Raw genomic sequence first — 19269 nt, 5'->3', positions numbered from 1 at the left:
AATAATCCAATGACTGACCTCAGCGTACATCAGAGAAACATTCATACCTGCTTTTCCACTTTGACCAGACGTCCCATCATGCTCTGGTCGTCTGCTGCCTCTCCGTCAGGTTTAGCACCTTTACCAACTATCTGGTCAACTCTAGCATTTGAGAAAAGCAATATCTGAGATTAAAAAACAAACAAAACACTGTTCTGCCACATGGGTTTGACCTATTTGTTTAAACTTCATGATGCCATAATGTGAACTACTGTTACATGAAAGTTAGGTAAAGAAAGCTATTGTGTTGATGATACTGGATGTCTTGGATGAATGAGTGATGGCCTGACACTTAAGCATTTCCCGAGATACTATTGATTCCAGGTGGATGGTGTGGATGCATGCATGATGAGATTAGGCAGTCTTTAAGGAAACACAGTGTGAATAGAGGGGACATTTTGTTTTCTAGGGCCAAAATGCATCACTTGGCATGCTTTTGTTGCGCTTCATGCTTCATTTCCATTGCATCCTACTGGGGGAGCTCTCCCTCTGTCTCTCTTGTTTGTGAGCAAGCATCTAGCACTGTCAAACCCCTGTTGAATGAGGCCATATGACATGGCTCATTAACATTCAGCGAGAAAACCACACGATGTCTCACTTTTTCTTTCTTTTTCTGACAACATAATGAAAGACGGTGACATGAGAGCTAGTAAGAAAGTAACTGCACAACATTCTAAAAATGCTGCACAAAACAAACACAAAATCTTTGCTTCAGCAAGTAATATCCAGGTAAATGAGACAGGTCAAGTGGCTTCAACTCAAAAGGGGTTCCGTCAATCAAAATAATAAGGTAGCATGTAACTGCTTTAATATTTGGACTATGGTATAAAGAGGATAATGCTGATAAGACGATCATTCTAAAGGTGCAGTCTAATTATTAACCTAACCTAGGACCTTCAGTGGACTTCTTATGGCGAGGTGTTGATGGGGGAGGGGGCCCCACAATCATATCTATCCTGGCAAGGCACACAGAGACGATATGAGTGCAATGCAAAATGAAGCCACGTGGGAATCACATTAGCTATGGAAAACAAGTTTCAATATATTCCACACACACACACACACACACACACACACACACACACACACACACACACACACACACACACACACACACACACACACTTACACACACACGGTGAGTCAGACTTGCTTTGTGGATGAAAAGTGCATGTGTTTTACTGTTGGAATATATTTATTCAACATGTTAGACCTTTAGGAGATCAAAATGTGAGGTGCTAATTTGCAGGAGGTAAAGTTGATGAAAACAATGTGACTTATACATCAATGTTATATCTAAAATGAATTTGTGACACATTCAAGGCTGAAAGAGTGAATCATATTTGGATATATTTAAAGGTTACAGATACAAAACTGAGATCTGAAAACAGCACATGTAGTTGGACAAAATGAAACAGGCAAATCAATCACTTGTGTGTCACAACATGTTTGTGTCCAGTGACACCACAACAGCTGTATCACTGTTAGACATTTCTGACATTTCTGACTTTGTTTAAACTAATTACTGAACTACAGAAATAACTAATAATGTTTACATGTATCCTCCATATCGGTCCTGACATTTAGGCTCGCAGTAAAAGTGACAGTCAGACAAGTTATTCAATCTGAGAGAATCTGAAAATGAGTCATATTTTAACTGTTGCAGATGTGTGGTGTACTGCGTGGTGAACGTGCACTTGCCTGGACTGCAAGTTCTTAATGCGAGACAGCATGTCCAGGTGACCTGCAGAGTACTGCTCAATCACGTCCATGACATCGTAAGGCCGCAGGCTCTCTTTGAACCTCCTCTTTGACACCAGAAACTTCATGATGCTAAGAAAGCACACATTTTTTTTCTCACGTAACACACAGAGACATGAGTAGGCCTTTTTCACAGAAAACATTTTGACTTAAAGGCACAGAGGTCACTAATGGAGCAGAGCAGGTGAGCTAGTTCAGGCAGACAACTCGAGCTGCACTGCATAAACAGTGACATGCCTCACACTCCACACACCCACAATTTGACAGTCTATTTAAGCTGCAATGTTTCCCTATCTCTCTCTGCCAATGTCATTGCTGCCCTGCATCATCCGAACAATGGTCCTATTTACGTTTTTGCAATTGTGGGTGATTGTATAGACTCCAGTGGGTAAAGATATTTGTTCATCAATCCTCAATATCTCTGTCTATACATATCTACGGGGAGTGATGAGGTCAAAACCTAGACACCGAACTAACCATGTTCTGCTGCTGCAATAAAACATTTCAATCATGAGTTGTCTGACTGAAATAACATTAACGATGGCTCAGTTTTATTCAAGTGTCTTAGTAAGCCATGACAGTGTGTCAGAGAGCCAGCGTTAAAAATACAAGGACCCTGAAACTGAAGCAGCTAAAGTTATTGTGCTTTTTTTAATGTGTCAAAATGTGTTTTGTTTAAAAGGCCTGTTATAAAAATTTAACACAACAGATGTGGGAAAAGTTCCCAGTTAAAGGATAATTCATTATAACTTGGGTGTTATTTTCATAGTTAGTGACAAAATAACCTTAACTCAAGGCCCACTTACTAGCTATTTCTAGAGCTTTCCACCACTTCAACAGCAGTTGGCTCACTTGTCATCAAGTGACCTAAGTATGAATGTTTAGTTAGGTGACACTGTATGTGGGCAACTCGATGACAAGTGAGCAAATGCTAAGTAGAGTTTTAGATGTGTTCTGAAAAAAACCTAGTAAGTAGAGCTTGAGTTAAGATTATTTTGTCGAAAAAAACCTAGTAAGTAGAGCTTGAGTTAAGATTATTTTGTCGAAATATTATTTTAATGGTCAAGAATGAACTTTCATAACCTCCTTTCTGTCATAATAACATTGAACTCACCTAAGTTATTGATGAAATTTGTCTGATCGTATGTCACCATGTTCCCAGATCTCAAGTGCAATGTTATTACTGATATGACTGATGTCCAAAAATAAGAACAACATCCTTCAAACACTATCCTAGTAGCTAGTAAACCCTGCAATATAAATTATCTTATACAATGTGAAGGAAAAAAACATAAACACGAACCATAATTGCCTACTTTCTCTCCGTGGGTGAAGTAAACATTGCAGAACCATAAAAAATGGGTATTAAAGGGAATCCTTACCAGATTGCCCTTATTGTAACCTTCAAGCTTGATGGTAAATCTTGAGTGAGAAACTCACAGTGGCAGCTCTTATCATCACCAATTTCCTCCCCTGGAAGGCTCGCCTCTACAGAGCAAAGACAAGGACAGTCTTAAAGAATATTTCACCTTCTGTCACAGTGTCCGCAGCAGAAGCAAAGCAGAGCTGTTGCTCAAAGTGCAAAGTTCAATTACCAAGTTGGTTTCAAGCCAGTTAGCCAGTTTGTGAGCGGAGTGAGCGAGCTTTGTGGAACGACAGAAAACAAAAAAAAGACTTGGTGCAGAATTGAAGGATAGTGCTGATGGGATAAAGCTTTATTGGATCCTTTAAAGACAAGTACTCTCTTCCCACCACCAATTACACTCTAGATTAGCATTGTCACTAGCACGTTTAGTTTAGCCAGAAGGCTTATCTATGGATTTTAAGTATATTGCATTAAGGCAAAGGTGTGAAGGCCTAATCACTGCTTATCAGAAATTAGGTGAGTTTCTGGTAGGGAAAGTGAGGTCTCTTCATGCAACGTAAAGCGGGGCTTTTGGGCATTTCATCCCTGGGTCAATTTTAGATTATCTTGGCACCACTTGACTTGAACCCACAATTAACTTACTACTGGGAATAAATGCTATACTCGTGTGTGTGTTCTTGGAATACTAAACAAATACTTAAATCATTACATGCGTGTTCTCAGGTAGTTTCATGCTTCAGTCTTCAGTCACTGTTGGGAAAGGGGGGCCTCGAAAATAAAAAGGGTTCATGTCAAGTGAACAAATCTCAGCAGGTTTCAGCATGCAGGTTTCTCAGTCTGGTGAAGCTGACTTGTCTTTTGATAATTTCCCCCATAGAAGCCAACCAACAAAATATCCCAGTGTCTTACTTATTAAACCTTCAATTGCTGCAAAAAGAGAGAAAGGAGAGACATGGAAAAAGATTTGTTATGGATTCTAGCAGGATGACTATGGCAGACAAATCAATTCCAAACATGGGAACTTGTGGAGTCCACTGAATGGTTTCTGGTTCATGTTTGAAAGGGCTGGTCTCTCTTCTCTTACATTTACACTTAACAAACTGCATATATCATAAAGTTTTATATAACATATATGGTGAAATTTAAATCTAGACATTACAGAGTGTATTACAGTCTAAATTAAAGACATGTCATGATGACTTGTCTAACCTGGAGAACTCTTCAGTCCAAAGTCTTCGTCCTGCATTTCAATCAGCACTTTAACATGCCATGAAGCGGAAGAAGAAAAACAACTAATGAGAATTGGTTCAAATTGTTTAACAAAAAGGCAAAGAAATGGTGAAGGAGAAGAAGTATACTTGTTGATAGCGATACAGTGACCTGGATGACATATGGATGCAGTTGGGCTGTCTAGCAATAAATGATGGCTGGACTCCAACATCCAAACCAACAGACCTCTGTCTCCCCAGCACAATGTTGAAATGTTGATTTTAGTGTGTCGAGAAAATCTCTCCCTCTCATATCTTTCTGATATGTTTCAATACATGCAGGAGAAACTATATGTAAATGACCTGCATGACAATTACTGCCCAGTCTGCACAATGACTGCATCTTAAAGAGGATTGATTGCTATAAATTAAGTGCTATAAACACCCTCCTTTTAAAAACACACGGCTGGGGAGCTGTTGGCCTTGAGCTGGCACACAGAGCTCTGTGATGTACATCCTTCCACATCAACTGAGTTCAGAACTGTGGAAAGATTCAGTGTCAACACTGGAAGTAAGCTACTGTTTTATAAATGAACAGCAACTTGTGGTCTAAATGACAACAGGTTAAAATTTGAAAAACAGCATTAAAGGCTTTATAAAATACTGTACATAGAGCATTTTTGGCTTTATGAAGACTGGCTCTGGCTCTGTTCAAAGATAATATTTATTTTATTTTATTTTAAAGGACCATGTGGGAAATAAATAGAAATGTTACCATTTCATGTATCAAATCAGTTAGCCTATGACTCTTTTTCAAAACTGTAAAACCACAAGTTGTTTAATTTATCTATACTATGGTTTGGCTCTAGTTATCACAGTTTTCAGCAGTCTCTACGCTACTTTGTACCCAGTGTGCAATGACATTTGAAATGATAAGAATGATTCCAAAGCACTTCATTGATACTAATTTTTCCACTAATCCTCAACATCTACTGGATGGATTGGAAAAAAATGGTCCAAGATAATGTACTTGTTTATCCTCGAGTTTTACACAAGGCATGAATTTGACATTTGTTGTTTTTGTAAGTGCCTAATGTCTACTAAACCTATTGGGACTACTGAACTAAATTTGGTTCAGACATTCATATTCCCCCAACAACTGACCCCTTCTATACATGTGATTAATGTATACAGTAGATAATCTATTTATTTTGGTTTGTGACCAAATACCGTGACAAAAACTAAAACATATGACATTCTCGTGAGCCTTGGCTGTACTTGTATGTTAGCATGCTGAAGTTAGCATTTAGCTCAAAGCAACAATGTGCCTCAGTACAGATCACAGAACCGCTAGTGTGGCTGTAGGCTTTTGTCCTAGGGTGTACGGATTAAACAAAAGCGAGCTTTACAGGTTTACAGTTGCATTTGGACAGAGCCAGGGTAGCTGTTTACCCCTGGTTCAAGTCTCCCTTAAATAGACAGAGTTGAGTGTTTTGTGATAGTTTAAACGCTGTTTTGGAGACTTTTTATGAATACAATTGTAGAGTAAATGTATAATTTATATTATTATGAACAATTTGCTATGACTACAAAAGTAGTGTTACTGTCCTTCAAGAGTCCATATGTGTCAACTTTGGTCTGTACACATTAATAATCTGGTCATATGTTACTATTTCCTCACCCTCTGAGTTTTGGCGTGAGGTGCTGCCCCGGACTCTGAAGGAGTGCTTTGGTCCTTTGTTCTTCTCACTGAAGCTCCAGCTCTTGGTGACCTTGCCTGGGCTCGCCTCAGCCCCATCCTCTGGCCCTGGAGACTGGGACTTTCCCTTGACCACTGGAGCCTTGGAAGGACTGGGGAATACTTTATCCTTGAGGCTGGGCTTCCGACTACAAAAAGTGAGTAATGAGAAGGCAAAAGTATTTAACATTTTGCATTAAAATGGACTCAAAGTAAACTACTATCTGTAACAAATGATCTTTATCTTTCTGTTTTTTTTTTTTAGGTGTAATATAGGGAATGTGTCGAATTCAGCACTGATGTGATAATTAATCTTACCTCAGCAGAAACGCAAAATGGGCAATGTCCTACAGCAGAAGGAGCCATGTCCACATACGAACATAGTGGAGCATTCAGTGGGTCAGGCAAGCAGCAGGAAGCTACACGCAAGCATGCATGAAAAGCAAAGTGACAGTGCACGTCTCAAAAGGAAGAGCTGTGGTCTCTCAAAAAAGTGAACACAAACCATGCAAAATAATTCACCATCATACTGTATGCTCCGCTTGATATACAGGAATCGGTCAAAGGAAACGCATTGTTAGGGACTCAGCAATATGCACCTTGCTTGCTGAACAGGGGTTCATAAGGACTGAGTAGGCAAAAAAATAAGGCAGCAAGCAAATCAACTGCATAAAGACACTATTACACAGAAACCATAAATCAGCTGTGACAGGGCGGAAAACACGAATGTTTGTCTGCGCTTTTCCATAGAAAACGATAAAAGGTATGGGCAAATTAGCTCCTGAGTTTGTGTTGAGCACAAAGCTTTTCATGTAGGCCTCATTGACAGAGCTGGATTACACTATAAAAAGCAAACTAGTCATATTTCACTGTTATTCAGGGATTCCTCTACCTTTACTTGTTTTTAAAGAGGGAGAGGAACAGAGGTAGGAATGTAAGGAAACACACAGACTTGCAGTGCAGTTGTTAGTATCTGTGAGGCAACTATACCTAAGAGTTCTCGGACAGCACCCGCAAAGTCTGTCTTTGTGTGCATTTTCATTACTGGAGTGGTGGGCAGTAGAGGAGACACAAAAAGATAAAATAGCAGTGGGTACAGTCAAAAAAACAGCAGTGTGTGCCATACTCTGATGCCAGTAACACTTTATTTTAACTATAGTTTTCTATTTCATTTGCAACCTGTTGGTATGTCATATAAAATAATATAAATAGTTCAATGTCTTTGCCTTTTGTTTTGTTTTTTCACATGTGGAATGAATTTAAATGGTTGCCAGCATCTTTATAATGATGTTTTAGGGCTGACTTTTCATATCATAATTCAACAAAATGTGCAAATGGCTTATAAAGGACTATGTCATGATAAAGTGTTACTACATTATCATCAATTACACTTGTTTCTTTTGTCAAAAACAGTGTGATAGAAGTCAAGCAAGGCTTTTAAAGTGTTCAAAATCACTTTTTTTCTAAGGTAGTGCTGAAAGCTATCAAAGAACAGCTTATTGGTGAATATTTAATAAAGCTGCCAGTTGGGAGAGAGGCCAAAGTGAGCTGATCTTTGAGCACCATATGAGCAAATGCAGCAAGACCATTCTTGAAGGAGGCACTTAACACACAGCCACATACATGCCTGACACGCAGGCCTTATAGTAACCCCAGACACAAACAGACACACACACACGCAAACACACAGATATACTGTACACACACTCCCCCAAGAAGAGTGCCTCAGCAGCAGCTAAGAGCAGAATTGAACAGAAGCCAAAGGGAAGTGAGGAGAAATGAAGAAAAAAACAATCAGATCACAGACCTGGGAGAGGTATCTGTTTGAGATTCCTTCCTGTGAGGAGAAAGGACAACAGTTGTTACACAGCACAAGTCAGTCATATTACACTGTATGTCATCATCAGCATCACTCCATGTTAAACTGGATTAGCTTTGAGGAATCACTTGTAGAGCAACAGGGAACAAAATATTAAGCCAAGCTGCTGGATGGTAAAAATTTCAGCAGCAAAAAAAATAAATAATAATAATAATCTAGTGCTGGCACTTAACATACTAGATGAAAATGATTATCTGTTTAAACCTTCAATAACTGATTTTTTTGGTCACTTGGGGTAAACAAGCTGTAACACAACACTGAAATATTTTCATCCGATACTCAGCAATATAAGCATTCATTGGAAATTGAGTTTGTAACTTATGCAGAGGTGGCATGATGTATGTATCCATCTGCACACACAAAGACACACATTCAAATAGCATTAATTCAGCAATTCCCATATCTCATATTTGAATGAACATTACAGTATCTTTACAGTACATTCCTGTGTTTAAGATTTTTACTGAAACGATAAATACACTTACAAATCAAGTCCTCAAATTAAAATTATATTCCCAAAAGTATGTGACTCTTCATTCAAAAATACAGTCACATTATAAAGTATTAACAAAATGAAAATAAATAAGCCTGTGTGGACAAAATATTGTATTGACAAAATTGCGCAAAACTTGACTGAATTTACATGTTTTTGTGTTTTATTGCAAATAAAAGTCCAGTTTGCTCGTCAAACAGTTGGTTTGAACTAAGTTTCCACCTATGCCCAATCATAGTTAAAGATATTGGAATGGCAGGTTACAGAGGTGGCCACCCCCTGGATACCTACCTGCATCTGATAAATGTTACCATAATACCATACTCTTGTTTGCTCTGTTTTTGGTCTCCCCTAACATATGGGAAGTATGAGGCTCTTTAGCAACTAAATGTTACAATATGTTCACCAGCTAGTCTGTAACTTTTTGTGTCATCTGGTGCTCAGCAGAGGGGTTTATCCAAACTCCAAACTTTTTTCGCTGAAAACAGCCATCTGCTGTGGACCGGAAAAACTAAAACTATGAAGGACACTAGAAATCTCTGCAGGGCTAAGAGGAGCTGCAGTGTCAGATGATAAATCTCTGTGAGTCTGTCACTATGAGTGACCCCTTTCATATTACACAGCGTTACTTCATATAATGACGATATAATGATAATAATCATTGTAAACATCACTATTATCCCCATGATCAACATCCTGACATCTGTGTCAGCTTGAGATCATCAGCTTAGTCACTTAGTTACTGTCATGCTGATACCTGAATGACTTGCCCTTTAGATTCCTCAGCAGGTCCAGCTGATTCAGAGGTGGAATAAGTCTGTGGAAAAAGACAAATAGCAGAGAAAGGTTAACGCTTGCCATCAGGCACTTTAAAGCTAATTCCATTTAGTTTGGCAGTTATCTGTTCTGCTGGTCATCACCTTTTCAACTCAAATTACGGCTGGAATGAAAGTGAACATGATGACATTTCCAAATAGAACACAGAAGCAGAGGTCTTCTGCTTCTAGATGCACAAAAGGCAGATATCTGCGTTTTGTAAGTCGAGAGCATCAACTTATTTGCTGATTCATTAAGCTGGAGAGAAATGTGGATGGTTAATTTTACAAAGTAGCCACTGGCATTGCTTGTCTCTTTTGAACAGCATTTCAAAGAGGTCCTGGTATTACTGCCAACGGCAGCCTCGTCCACTGTAAAATTACCCTTATTAAAGCAGAAAGTGAAAAGTCACACCAGTGTGTGATTCTCCACAACAGACAATAGTATCTGATTCAAGAAGGGAGTTTGGAATACAGTGAGATGAGGATACCCTGGAGACTCTTTTCCTCTTAGCTTCCCAATTTCAAGACAGATGGCAGAATATGATATGGAAAAAGAATAGTATTTATTGAAAATGCTAAATAATTTACAGCATTATTTGGATGGATTTATCACGTACCTGTACATTGGAATAGCCACAGTCTGCTCATAAAAATCCCAAGTGCACAACAGATCTGTACGGGAAAGGTTGGTGGCATAAAACCTCCAAGCACCCTAGATGGAGGAATTAAAAAAAGTCTAGCTTTTTGTAGGTTACACAAGACAGAGTTTATATTTGTTTGATGAATCTGAAATATGTGGTTATATACAGTTTTTCTTGCACATATACCTGGATGAGGCCTGCTGCAGGGTTACGTCTCTTCTCAAAATGTTTCTGTCTGTGTTGCTCTTGGACTTTGAGAGCAAAACCAGAACCCAGGATGCCCTGCACAGATTCAGAGTGAAGCAGAGAGACCATAAAGTGATCAGTGACGTTTAGGGACCTCTACAGGCCAGAGGTTGAAAGTGCAACAACAGCAAACTGTCTCCTCCAAGACCATGTAGAACCTTTGCACAACAGAGTGAGCCAATCCAATGTAATAATACCACAGACTTTCACTTCTCTGCAAAGCTTCAGGGTAATAGAAATATGAGTCACAAGTCAGCGTGGCAAAAGCAGTGACTGTATCCTGCCTGTTAACTCACTGCTGCTGACACAGCAATCCATGTTTTTTAATGTGTGATAGACTAAGCAGGTCTTAGCTGCTTACTCAAAGCTTGCTGCCGAGTCTGACTTCAAATCCCAAGTGAAACGGCAAAGATTTAACAGCAGCTGACTATATACACCAGCAACTGGAATTGCAACATCAGAAGATGAGAGCTTTCTGAATGTAAATGGAAGAAAATGGCAGAGTTTTTGTGGAGTTGCCTAAGTACCACAAATGACAAATATAATGTAACAGACAAAAGTGCTGATTTCTGAGTGACTCTAGTGGGATCATAAAAGACTGAAGACTTCTATGTGGATTTGGTACACAATACCATATAAAGTACTTTTGCAGTATATATGTTTTTCATAGCAGAAGTTAAAAAAAGTGATTAACAATGGCTGCATTGTATTTAAGCGACCCAGGACCAGGGCCATAGTATTGTGTAGTTCAATATAATTAAAGTACAATTAAATGTTACTGTGCCATGACTGATAGTGTGCTTTTACTGCTGTGACAACTCAAAATACCTGCTGTCATAAAGGTATGTTATGGCTGTACTTCTTTGTTGAGCCCTGTAGCACCCTATAATGTAATAATTTCCTGAATGTTCATTTTCAGTCCAGTGTTCTACATTTTGTGTTTTGAGAATCTAAGAATGTTATATACACCGGATTTGAAACAACAGAAAGACTATTGGGTTAAATTGCAGACTCTGAGTACCATACAGCCATATGCACATGTGCAAATACGCAGGGACATGCAACTACATCCTGGTCTTACTGAGTGGGTGATGGACTTACCTCCTTTGGGAGACCAGAATTCCAGCTCAGATAAGCTTCTGAGCAGCACTGGAGACCCCAGGTAACTCTTACCTAAATGTACCTCTTTTGACATTTGACATTGAAAGTGATATAATAAGCATTTATGATTGGATATGTAGGTCTATGTTTATGTCAGGTGTCATGTAATGTGTATGTAGGTGTTATGAATGCTTATGTATATCCTCTTCAAATGAAGTGTTACTGAAAGTTGGTTTGTTGGTTTGTGGTTGTTTTCATGAGCTAGTGATTTGTTGGAAATCTGTGAAGGGGTACATTTAGGGAAGAGTTTCTATGGACTTCTGAGGGAAATATCTGGCTCTTTAGCTGATATATGCTCTGTTACAGTACCTTGCCCCGCTGGTTCCTAACTTTTTTAGTCTTCTATATGCTGGGCAAGTACTGTACAGCTGGTTTATCTGAACTATTTCACTGAAAACAGTTGGACATAAATGTAATGCAATGACACTAGTGAGACTCAACCAGAACAGAAAAGTTATGTGCCATAAAACCAAAACACTGAGCTGAAAGGTGCTAAAATGCCCTATAGCTAGAGCAGCATTTGGTAAAAAATTGCAGTCTGTGCCTGTCCAAAGATTGTTTAATGTTCTGATTGTTTGGATTCAATAAAAAAGGAAAACTGAGCAGTTAGCATGACAGGCTATAAACAGAGACAAAACAAAGAGCCATCTATAGAAATTAAAAATTCAAATTCAAAGAAAAACACATCTTACACTGAACACACATCTGTTTCGTTGCGCAAAGCATTAACATCACATCGATAAGCACTTAACATTATGATGGAGAGAGCCTAAATGAACATAGTGCAGTTCTACAAGGCCTCATACTTACAGCCGGAAGTGCAAAGAAGGCCACCCCAATCATGCTGAATGTGGCTGCCAACAAGCGTCCATTCCAGGTCTTTGGAACCTTATCACCATAACCAATGGTGGTGAGAGTGATCTGGTGAAAAGATAAATCAGTCAGTCCTTGATTTGAGAGGTGTGGTAAAGGGTTGTAGATGTTAAAACTTAATAAAATGAGTTTATAGCATCACAGAATTTTGGAAAATTGTAATGTTGATACTGACAACCCATGTTTTGTTGTGTTTTTTCAGTTTAGTCTTACCAGTCCCCACCAAAGAGCATCAGCATAGGTCTCAAACTCATCATTTGACTCCTTTTCCACAGAATAGACAAGGAATGAAGCCAGGATGAGACAAAGGAAGCCTATGTACCATGCTGTGATGAGCTCCTACAGAGAAAACCAATACAATAAACATCAGGGGAGCTAAAGTAATAGAGAGATGAAAAGTGTCAACTAGAATGCCTTGCAACCTCTGTAATTTGGTAAATACAACTATTGTGTAATGATATTGGACATGATTATGTGAGTCGCATGCCCTCTGTGGCAAACCAAGTCTTTCATAAGCGTCTTTATTTCCCTCGACTCTGCTCCAGACACCCGCTCCTCGCTCTTTCTCACCACATCACACACAAACGCACGGCCGGTTGCACATTTTCCACTGCTTATTAGTGCAAGTAAATCATTCTATTTCAAAGCTCATTACAATAAATCTGCGAGAATATGTTTCCTCACCATGACAGAATTACTTGGAAGAGGCATGACTGGAAATAGTGTATCAGGCTATTAGCACAGTGGGAGCAGCACTTACACTTCAATTCTGATGGTTCAAAACCCATGTGAGAATTCATTTTTACTTTCAGTGTTAGACATAGACTTGAACTGATGTTAGTGAGTTAGACTTTTAAATTTAGACTCATTCAGACAACTGAAATGATCCCCTGTATTTGTGCCATATCATCTTCTTAGCTAACAGCAAGTATCTAAATGTATTTAGCAACATATGGGTGATGGTATGATTCCAGGGAAAGAGAACACTGCTAAAGAGATAACAGGTGCAGGTGATGACATCATGTGTTGCAATCATGATAAGGAAGCCTTGAAAAAGCAAAAAAGGCGGCACTGACCATTTATTTTTCACAGGGTGCCACCCAAGGACATAATTTCCACTGTGGATGGATGAGACATGTCCCCCTAACTTTCCCTTCACTTTTCAAAGCCCTATTTTTACCCTGGGTTTTTTCTTCTCAGGCAACATACAGCTTATTTATAGGCTGTATGTAACCTGAGAGCCAAATTTCAGACATTACTCTTTCTAAAGCTGGACAATTATTTATTTATTTTCCTAAAAATATGCTGGATGTAGACAAAAATAATCAGACATAAGAAGAGTACTCTACTGTGTAACAATGCCTCTTTGGTTGAAAAACCTCTGCCTTCATTGGTTTTAACTGCAGCGTTCATCCGATTTGTGTGGCTGATAATACCCACTCTCAAATCAAAACAGTTTTATTAGGTATTTCAGTAAGAGAGCAGTCTACTCCGAGTGAACCTTCAGTGAATTAAACGCTTCACCTTGCTGTGTGCATAAACTACAGATCCAAGCAGCTTCCATGTTCCTCCACGGCGGTCCATACGCAGCATGCGCAGGATCTGCAGGAACCTCAGACTCCTGATGGCCGAGGTGGCAAAAACATTGCCCTGAGATCCAGCTGCCAGTACAGATACTGAGGCAATCAGCACCATAATGTCTGGAGAGACAGTGAAACACAATTATGAGAATTCTACCCTGGCTGTGAAGCAGAGGAGCCAGAGCAAGTATATTCCTGATCACATCAGACTGAATTAACAACACTTTACTGTGTACGATGAGGATCACCTTTCTTTCAATTGATCATTGACCCCATTACTTGAGGGTAACTAGTATAAGTATCAAATTTCCATTGAGGTTTCTGTGGTAACAAATCTAGTTTCACCTTGTCTTGAGCATAACCTCAAGGTAATGCTGCAAATTACATGAAAGCATGAGGCATGGTTATCATATCCTCACTCATATCTCTCTGGCACTTGAAAATTGAGGGAATGGAAAAACACAGTTATGTGTCTTGTGCTATGTACTTCTGAGAGAGCAAGGTGACAAAATGACAGCCAGCAAAACACAAGCCGACCCTGTTTTCTCACCTATGACACAGAAAGGCTTTCTGGCAAATTTGAGCCTCCCTCTCCATCCTCTGTATCGACAGCAGCAGCCAGCAGCCCATATCCTTACAATGTATTCCACTCCAAACACCACGATGGTCACAATTTCCTGAAAGAAATCGAGATGGTGGACATGTGACATGGATGTACAGTATGCAACGAGTGTAGGATTACAGCTGACATGATACCTACCAGGATGTACAAGGCACTCTCTGAGCTATTTTTGAACTCTTTGATGGTGGCAAAGACTGAAAGTATGAGACAGGAGAAGACCAAGAGGAAGCTGGAAGACATAGGAAAACATACACAAACAGTCATTGCTTATCTATGTTACCTATCTTAGATACAGGTAGGACGCTCAGTATATTTAGCAAAACAGCTGGCTTGATGTTGAAACATATGGACAAAACATCTGCAATGTCAGTGAGGACTTTCCAAGGGATTGCTAACCACTATGCTTGTCAATTAGACCACAAAATCCAAATTTTGTGCATTCAGTGTTTGAAGCAGGTGGTGTGTGTTACGGGTCAAGACCCAACTCAAGACGTCCATATGTCTGAATATTCCATGGATGGAACAATTACTTTAAAAAGACAGAACTGTCAACAGTTATCAGTGGGACAACTTATTTGGTTAAAAACATAATAAATTAAAATTATAGCTATATGTACAGCAAGACCATTAGGGATCAACCACACATTTCCACATTGGATTTAATCTTCAGCTGTTGTGATGGCTATGATAGCATAATGTACCATCTGCTAATCAAATCCTAAAGCTTAAGTGGGGACTGAATTAATAATCAGAGCTGCAGATCCTGGGTGGTGCCTTTATTAGTGGAAACAAGCCAAACTGCAGGGACAGCAGCAGCTCAGTTCAAATGAGTAAATAAGTCAACTGGTGAGTAAATAAGAAAGAAAAATGACGTAAGGTGAGTGCTCATTTGTAAAACAGATTTTCTCTGAATGAACTAAATTCAGTCATGCTACAGTTTCATATAGGAAACCTTAAATGACCTGGTGTGTGTAGCCGAGATCCTATAACCTGTAAGTGTGAGAACATAGAGTAACATCAGCCGTTAACCTGCTTCTGTGTGTCTGGTCTCATTAGACAGAGTGAGTGTGCTTACAGGCTGTGTCAGTCATGGCTACTCACTGGAAAGAAAGAAAAAACAACAGAACTTCCTTCGAAGGTCTAAACAACATTATCTGCCTTCTGTAGAAGTAGTTAGTAACGTTTATTATATTAAGTTTTTTCAGCATAGGATGTGAAATTAATCAGAAGTCTTTGTTAAGACATTAACATCACAAACACCATTAACCAAACAATAAAAAATAAAACCAACTACTCCTTGAAATGAAAAGTGGTGGTTGAGGGTTTTAAGTAGATGAATGTGATTCTAAGACATTAAAGAGGTTTAGAAGACAAATCAATTCTGCAGCCGCACCTTGAGAGGACTGACTGAGACCATCAGCCGAGCACTTTATTGGATGGAAGATAACATGTGAACTGAGGAGGAAGAGAAACAGCAGGGCCCGACCTCAGGGACTTTCTTCAGAAAAGATCTTCTGGAAGGAATCCAGAAGCCGAGCTAATGGAGAGTGCCTGGTGAAACCCAATACTGGGACAATGCAGAATTTTAAAAGACGCAGGCTCAACTGGCATTAATCATAGTAGAGATACTGCGGAATGACAGTAAGTATCTCCTCAGAATGAGATCAGGTGTTACACCAATGAGCCCATGCTCCATGGAAGAGATGTAGTTTACTGTATAGATATGTGATTATCGTTTTTGCTGTGAGACATAGCATACATATGTAGTGTCCGGTTTAATTAAGGAAAACTAAGATATTGCACGGGTACTCACCTATCATTTGCCTTATTATTATATTACATCAGTTGGTTTAAATGATGCAGAAAGTTGTATGGTGTTTGTTATGGCTGAAGTAATACCTATTTACACCTCCGGCAGACATGGTTTAATAAAGCGTTTATTTGCTGTATGGTGGGTGCAGTTACAGATGGCTTGTTTGAGCACCCAGGCTTCATTCTGTCTGTCTCAGCTCCACCGACGATCAACCTCTTTGCTCATTTTTAGATTAGCTGGAAGGCGGCCAGTGCCACCACACTTTGAGCTTTACAATGGCTCTTCAGAAACCTGTTAGTGACATCATGTATACAAGCTCCATTCTTTATACTGTCTATGGCTAAAAGAGGTAAAAACACAGCAGAGTTGGGTGATAACTCTTTTAGGGTTTGTCACTAGAAACACCTTTTTTATTAGACATAGTGATTTCATCCATTATTCACAGAAAAATATTGATTTGTGCAGTTTTAAAAATGTGCAGGGGGGTCATCATGTCAAAATTTCACTAAGGCCTGGAAAGAGCCCAGCTCTGACACTGGATCCTGTCAGCATATCAAACTAAAGGTGATCTTTACTTAGAACTGATCTTTACTTTATTATTCCAAATCCAAACAATTTTAAAACTTGCTTCACATGTTAAGAAGACTTTTTTTTTTTTTCGATCTGACAATAATCTGTTCAGTAGTTCAGACACAATAAGCTAAAGTTTAACTCTGATAATACAAGTGTACAAGATAAATGTCTTTCTTGTCTTAATCTCGATATAGTTAACAGGTCGTCTCAGTCATAGTCTGCCTCAGAGTCTTCCCTTCCAGGAAGCCTAAATTCCATAAAATTCTGGCTGAGTGAATCTGGCTGAACATTCTGATGCGCAAGGTCATCTAAGCACTTACTTTCCATTATCCTTCATCTAGCCCTCATCAATCCTCCCTGGATCATTTTAATGTTTTTTAAATAATAATAATAACAAAACTTTTTTTTACTAGAATTTATTTGAGCTTTCAACTGCAGCTCACCTGATTTCTCTTTTTCTGCTGCGGTAGTTTCTGTTTTGGCATGCTAAACTCTTGGCAGCAGCCACTGGCAGTCAGCCATTCAGAGTGAAGCAGCAGAGATCAATGGTGTGTAGCAGAAGTGAGGTCCGTGAGCTGATTCGTTATGATATTCTTTATTATTCTTCATGAGTGGCATAAAGATCTAAAGCCAGCAAAAAAAAGCTAAATGAGCTCAGCACATTTCTGTACCTTTTACTTTGTCGGGTTAGATTGAGGTCATTCTCTCTTACATCTACAGCATATGTGTGTTTTTGGCTTCTCATACATCATTGATGACAACAGCATTCAAGGCTTGCTTGGGAAAAGTGAGCTCTTCATGCATCAAGAAAGCTATTATTACATTCTGCTTTAAGGCTGCAGCTTGTCTGTATAGTTTGGATAATTGAAGTGTTCACTGCACCCACAAAATCTGCTATCACTGTCCCTGCCACAGATTTTAAAAATGCAGAAGGAGCCTGCACAGTACGCATCTATCATTTTTCCATGAATGTACTATAGAACTGGATACTGGACCCAAAGATTCAATCCAATTAGAATTGCTGGCCTAGTAAACCCGGTACAAAAGGTTTTCTAGTTTCCAGGTTTGCTTCCGGGTTACAGGGCCCACATTACAGATTATTTACATGCTCAGGAAAAAGGCTTAGATTTTACAAATATAAAAATCTCTAATGATCAAAAATTCTTAATAGAAAGAGTCACAATTGACCTTGTTTGCAGTTTGCAAAATTATCGTATTGTATCGTATCATATCTGAGAGTCTGCTGGTATCATGGGATCATCATCAAGTAAAAGGATGTAGTCCAGACCACAAACTCTATGTCAGCATTGGCCTTAAAAGGTTCAGGGTGATTTAAAACAGTAGATGGCATATTGAGCCATTTTTTAACCTATTAAATGCTGATTTTTATTAATTTGGGAGGTCAGATGTCAGGATTACCACCATCATTACCACATCATTGATGTACAGTCATAAAATTTAGTTTACAGCTCAAAAAACATGTCTCAGTGACCAGTACTGCTTTACGCTGTTGAAAGGTTTCTCTGGTCTAATCAGTCAGTGTATAATTTAGCTTTCTTCTTCTTCAATCACTCAATTTTGCAGTACTTTTGACAGATTGCTCTTCTAGTGTTCTTCATATGTCATATAGCATATATGCCAGCAATGCCAAAAATACCTTTCTATCTCTGTTCAGCATCAATGCCTAAATGATTACCTTCATCTCCTCCTCCTGCTCCAGCAAAAGTAAAGATACAGTTTTTATATCCACTGAAAAAGGCTTTGAACTGGTCTTGATCTCTAAGGGATTCAAATGATTTCTTTTGCTCCAGAAAAAACATTGTATAAAAACATAGACAGTTTCCTGTCTTTTCAGCTGCAGTCAGAAGGTACCTTAAGGTCTGTCAGTCAGATACTTCATAACTTGTCATTTACAACACTTTGACTTGTCACAGTCACTTGCCATTTTACCATCTGAAGCAAGTTTGCTGTAACTTGCACTATGAGAGTGCATAAAATCAGTTCAGCTCTTTACATTGTTGTGGGGGTTGTATCTTTCTTCCAGTAATTAACTCCATGTAGTATCAAAATAACAAAAGGCTCCTACTTATTCTAAAATTAAAGCAGATCTATTTTTATTCCTCACATATAACCACTGAAATTAAATGTTGCGGACAAAGAAGTTGGCTTTCTGCAAGTCTAATTGGACATCAGTTTATGTAACTTTACTGAATCGACCTTGCCAAGCTCATCAGTACCTACTAATGACAATGCTGATAAAGGAGCGGGACAGAACCTGTCTCCTGGAGCAGTCCAACAAAGCTTCCACAGCTACTCGCCTATCATTCCCTTTGGCATCAGCAGATTCATTCACACCTCTCCATCATACTGTCTGTGAGAAAGTTTTGCTGGGAGACATGGTCAAATATACATGAGGTCTTGTCAGGATATGGAGGGTAATTTAGAGTGTCTGACTACA

The 19269-nt window shown here is 39.0% G+C and overlaps 1 protein-coding gene across 8 annotated transcripts in view; it reads right to left on the bottom strand.

Annotated features, from left to right (window-relative positions):
- kcnq2a (potassium voltage-gated channel, KQT-like subfamily, member 2a) overlaps positions 1-19269 on the bottom strand; it is a 29158-nt gene that overhangs the window by 2688 nt on the left and 7201 nt on the right. Inside the window, exons 2-17 of one of the 8 annotated variants that reach the window (XM_019270888.2) lie at positions 14564-14654; positions 14354-14480; positions 13748-13923; positions 12437-12562; positions 12161-12271; positions 10130-10225; positions 9920-10014; positions 9242-9301; positions 7920-7949; positions 7103-7156; positions 6056-6261; positions 4376-4423; positions 4076-4093; positions 3183-3288; positions 1741-1872; positions 48-141 (exon numbers count right to left, since the gene is read on the bottom strand). In XM_019270888.2, the coding sequence (XP_019126433.2) occupies positions 48-141; positions 1741-1872; positions 3183-3288; positions 4076-4093; positions 4376-4423; positions 6056-6261; positions 7103-7156; positions 7920-7949; positions 9242-9301; positions 9920-10014; positions 10130-10225; positions 12161-12271; positions 12437-12562; positions 13748-13923; positions 14354-14480; positions 14564-14654 (1570 nt within the window). Of the gene's footprint in view, positions 1-47; positions 142-1740; positions 1873-3182; positions 3289-4075; positions 4094-4375; positions 4424-6055; positions 6262-6331; positions 6532-7102; positions 7157-7919; positions 7950-9241; positions 9302-9919; positions 10015-10129; positions 10226-12160; positions 12272-12436; positions 12563-13747; positions 13924-14353; positions 14481-14563; positions 14655-19269 lie in introns of those variants that run through there. The other 7 variants (XM_019270889.2, XM_019270890.2, XM_019270891.2 and 4 more) reach the window with 7 other exon arrangements.

This window comes from Larimichthys crocea, chromosome XV, assembly GCF_000972845.2.
Source record: "Larimichthys crocea isolate SSNF chromosome XV, L_crocea_2.0, whole genome shotgun sequence".
In the NCBI taxonomy this organism is placed as follows: domain Eukaryota; kingdom Metazoa; phylum Chordata; class Actinopteri; family Sciaenidae; genus Larimichthys; species Larimichthys crocea.
This window is presented reverse-complemented; position numbering and strand designations above follow the sequence as displayed.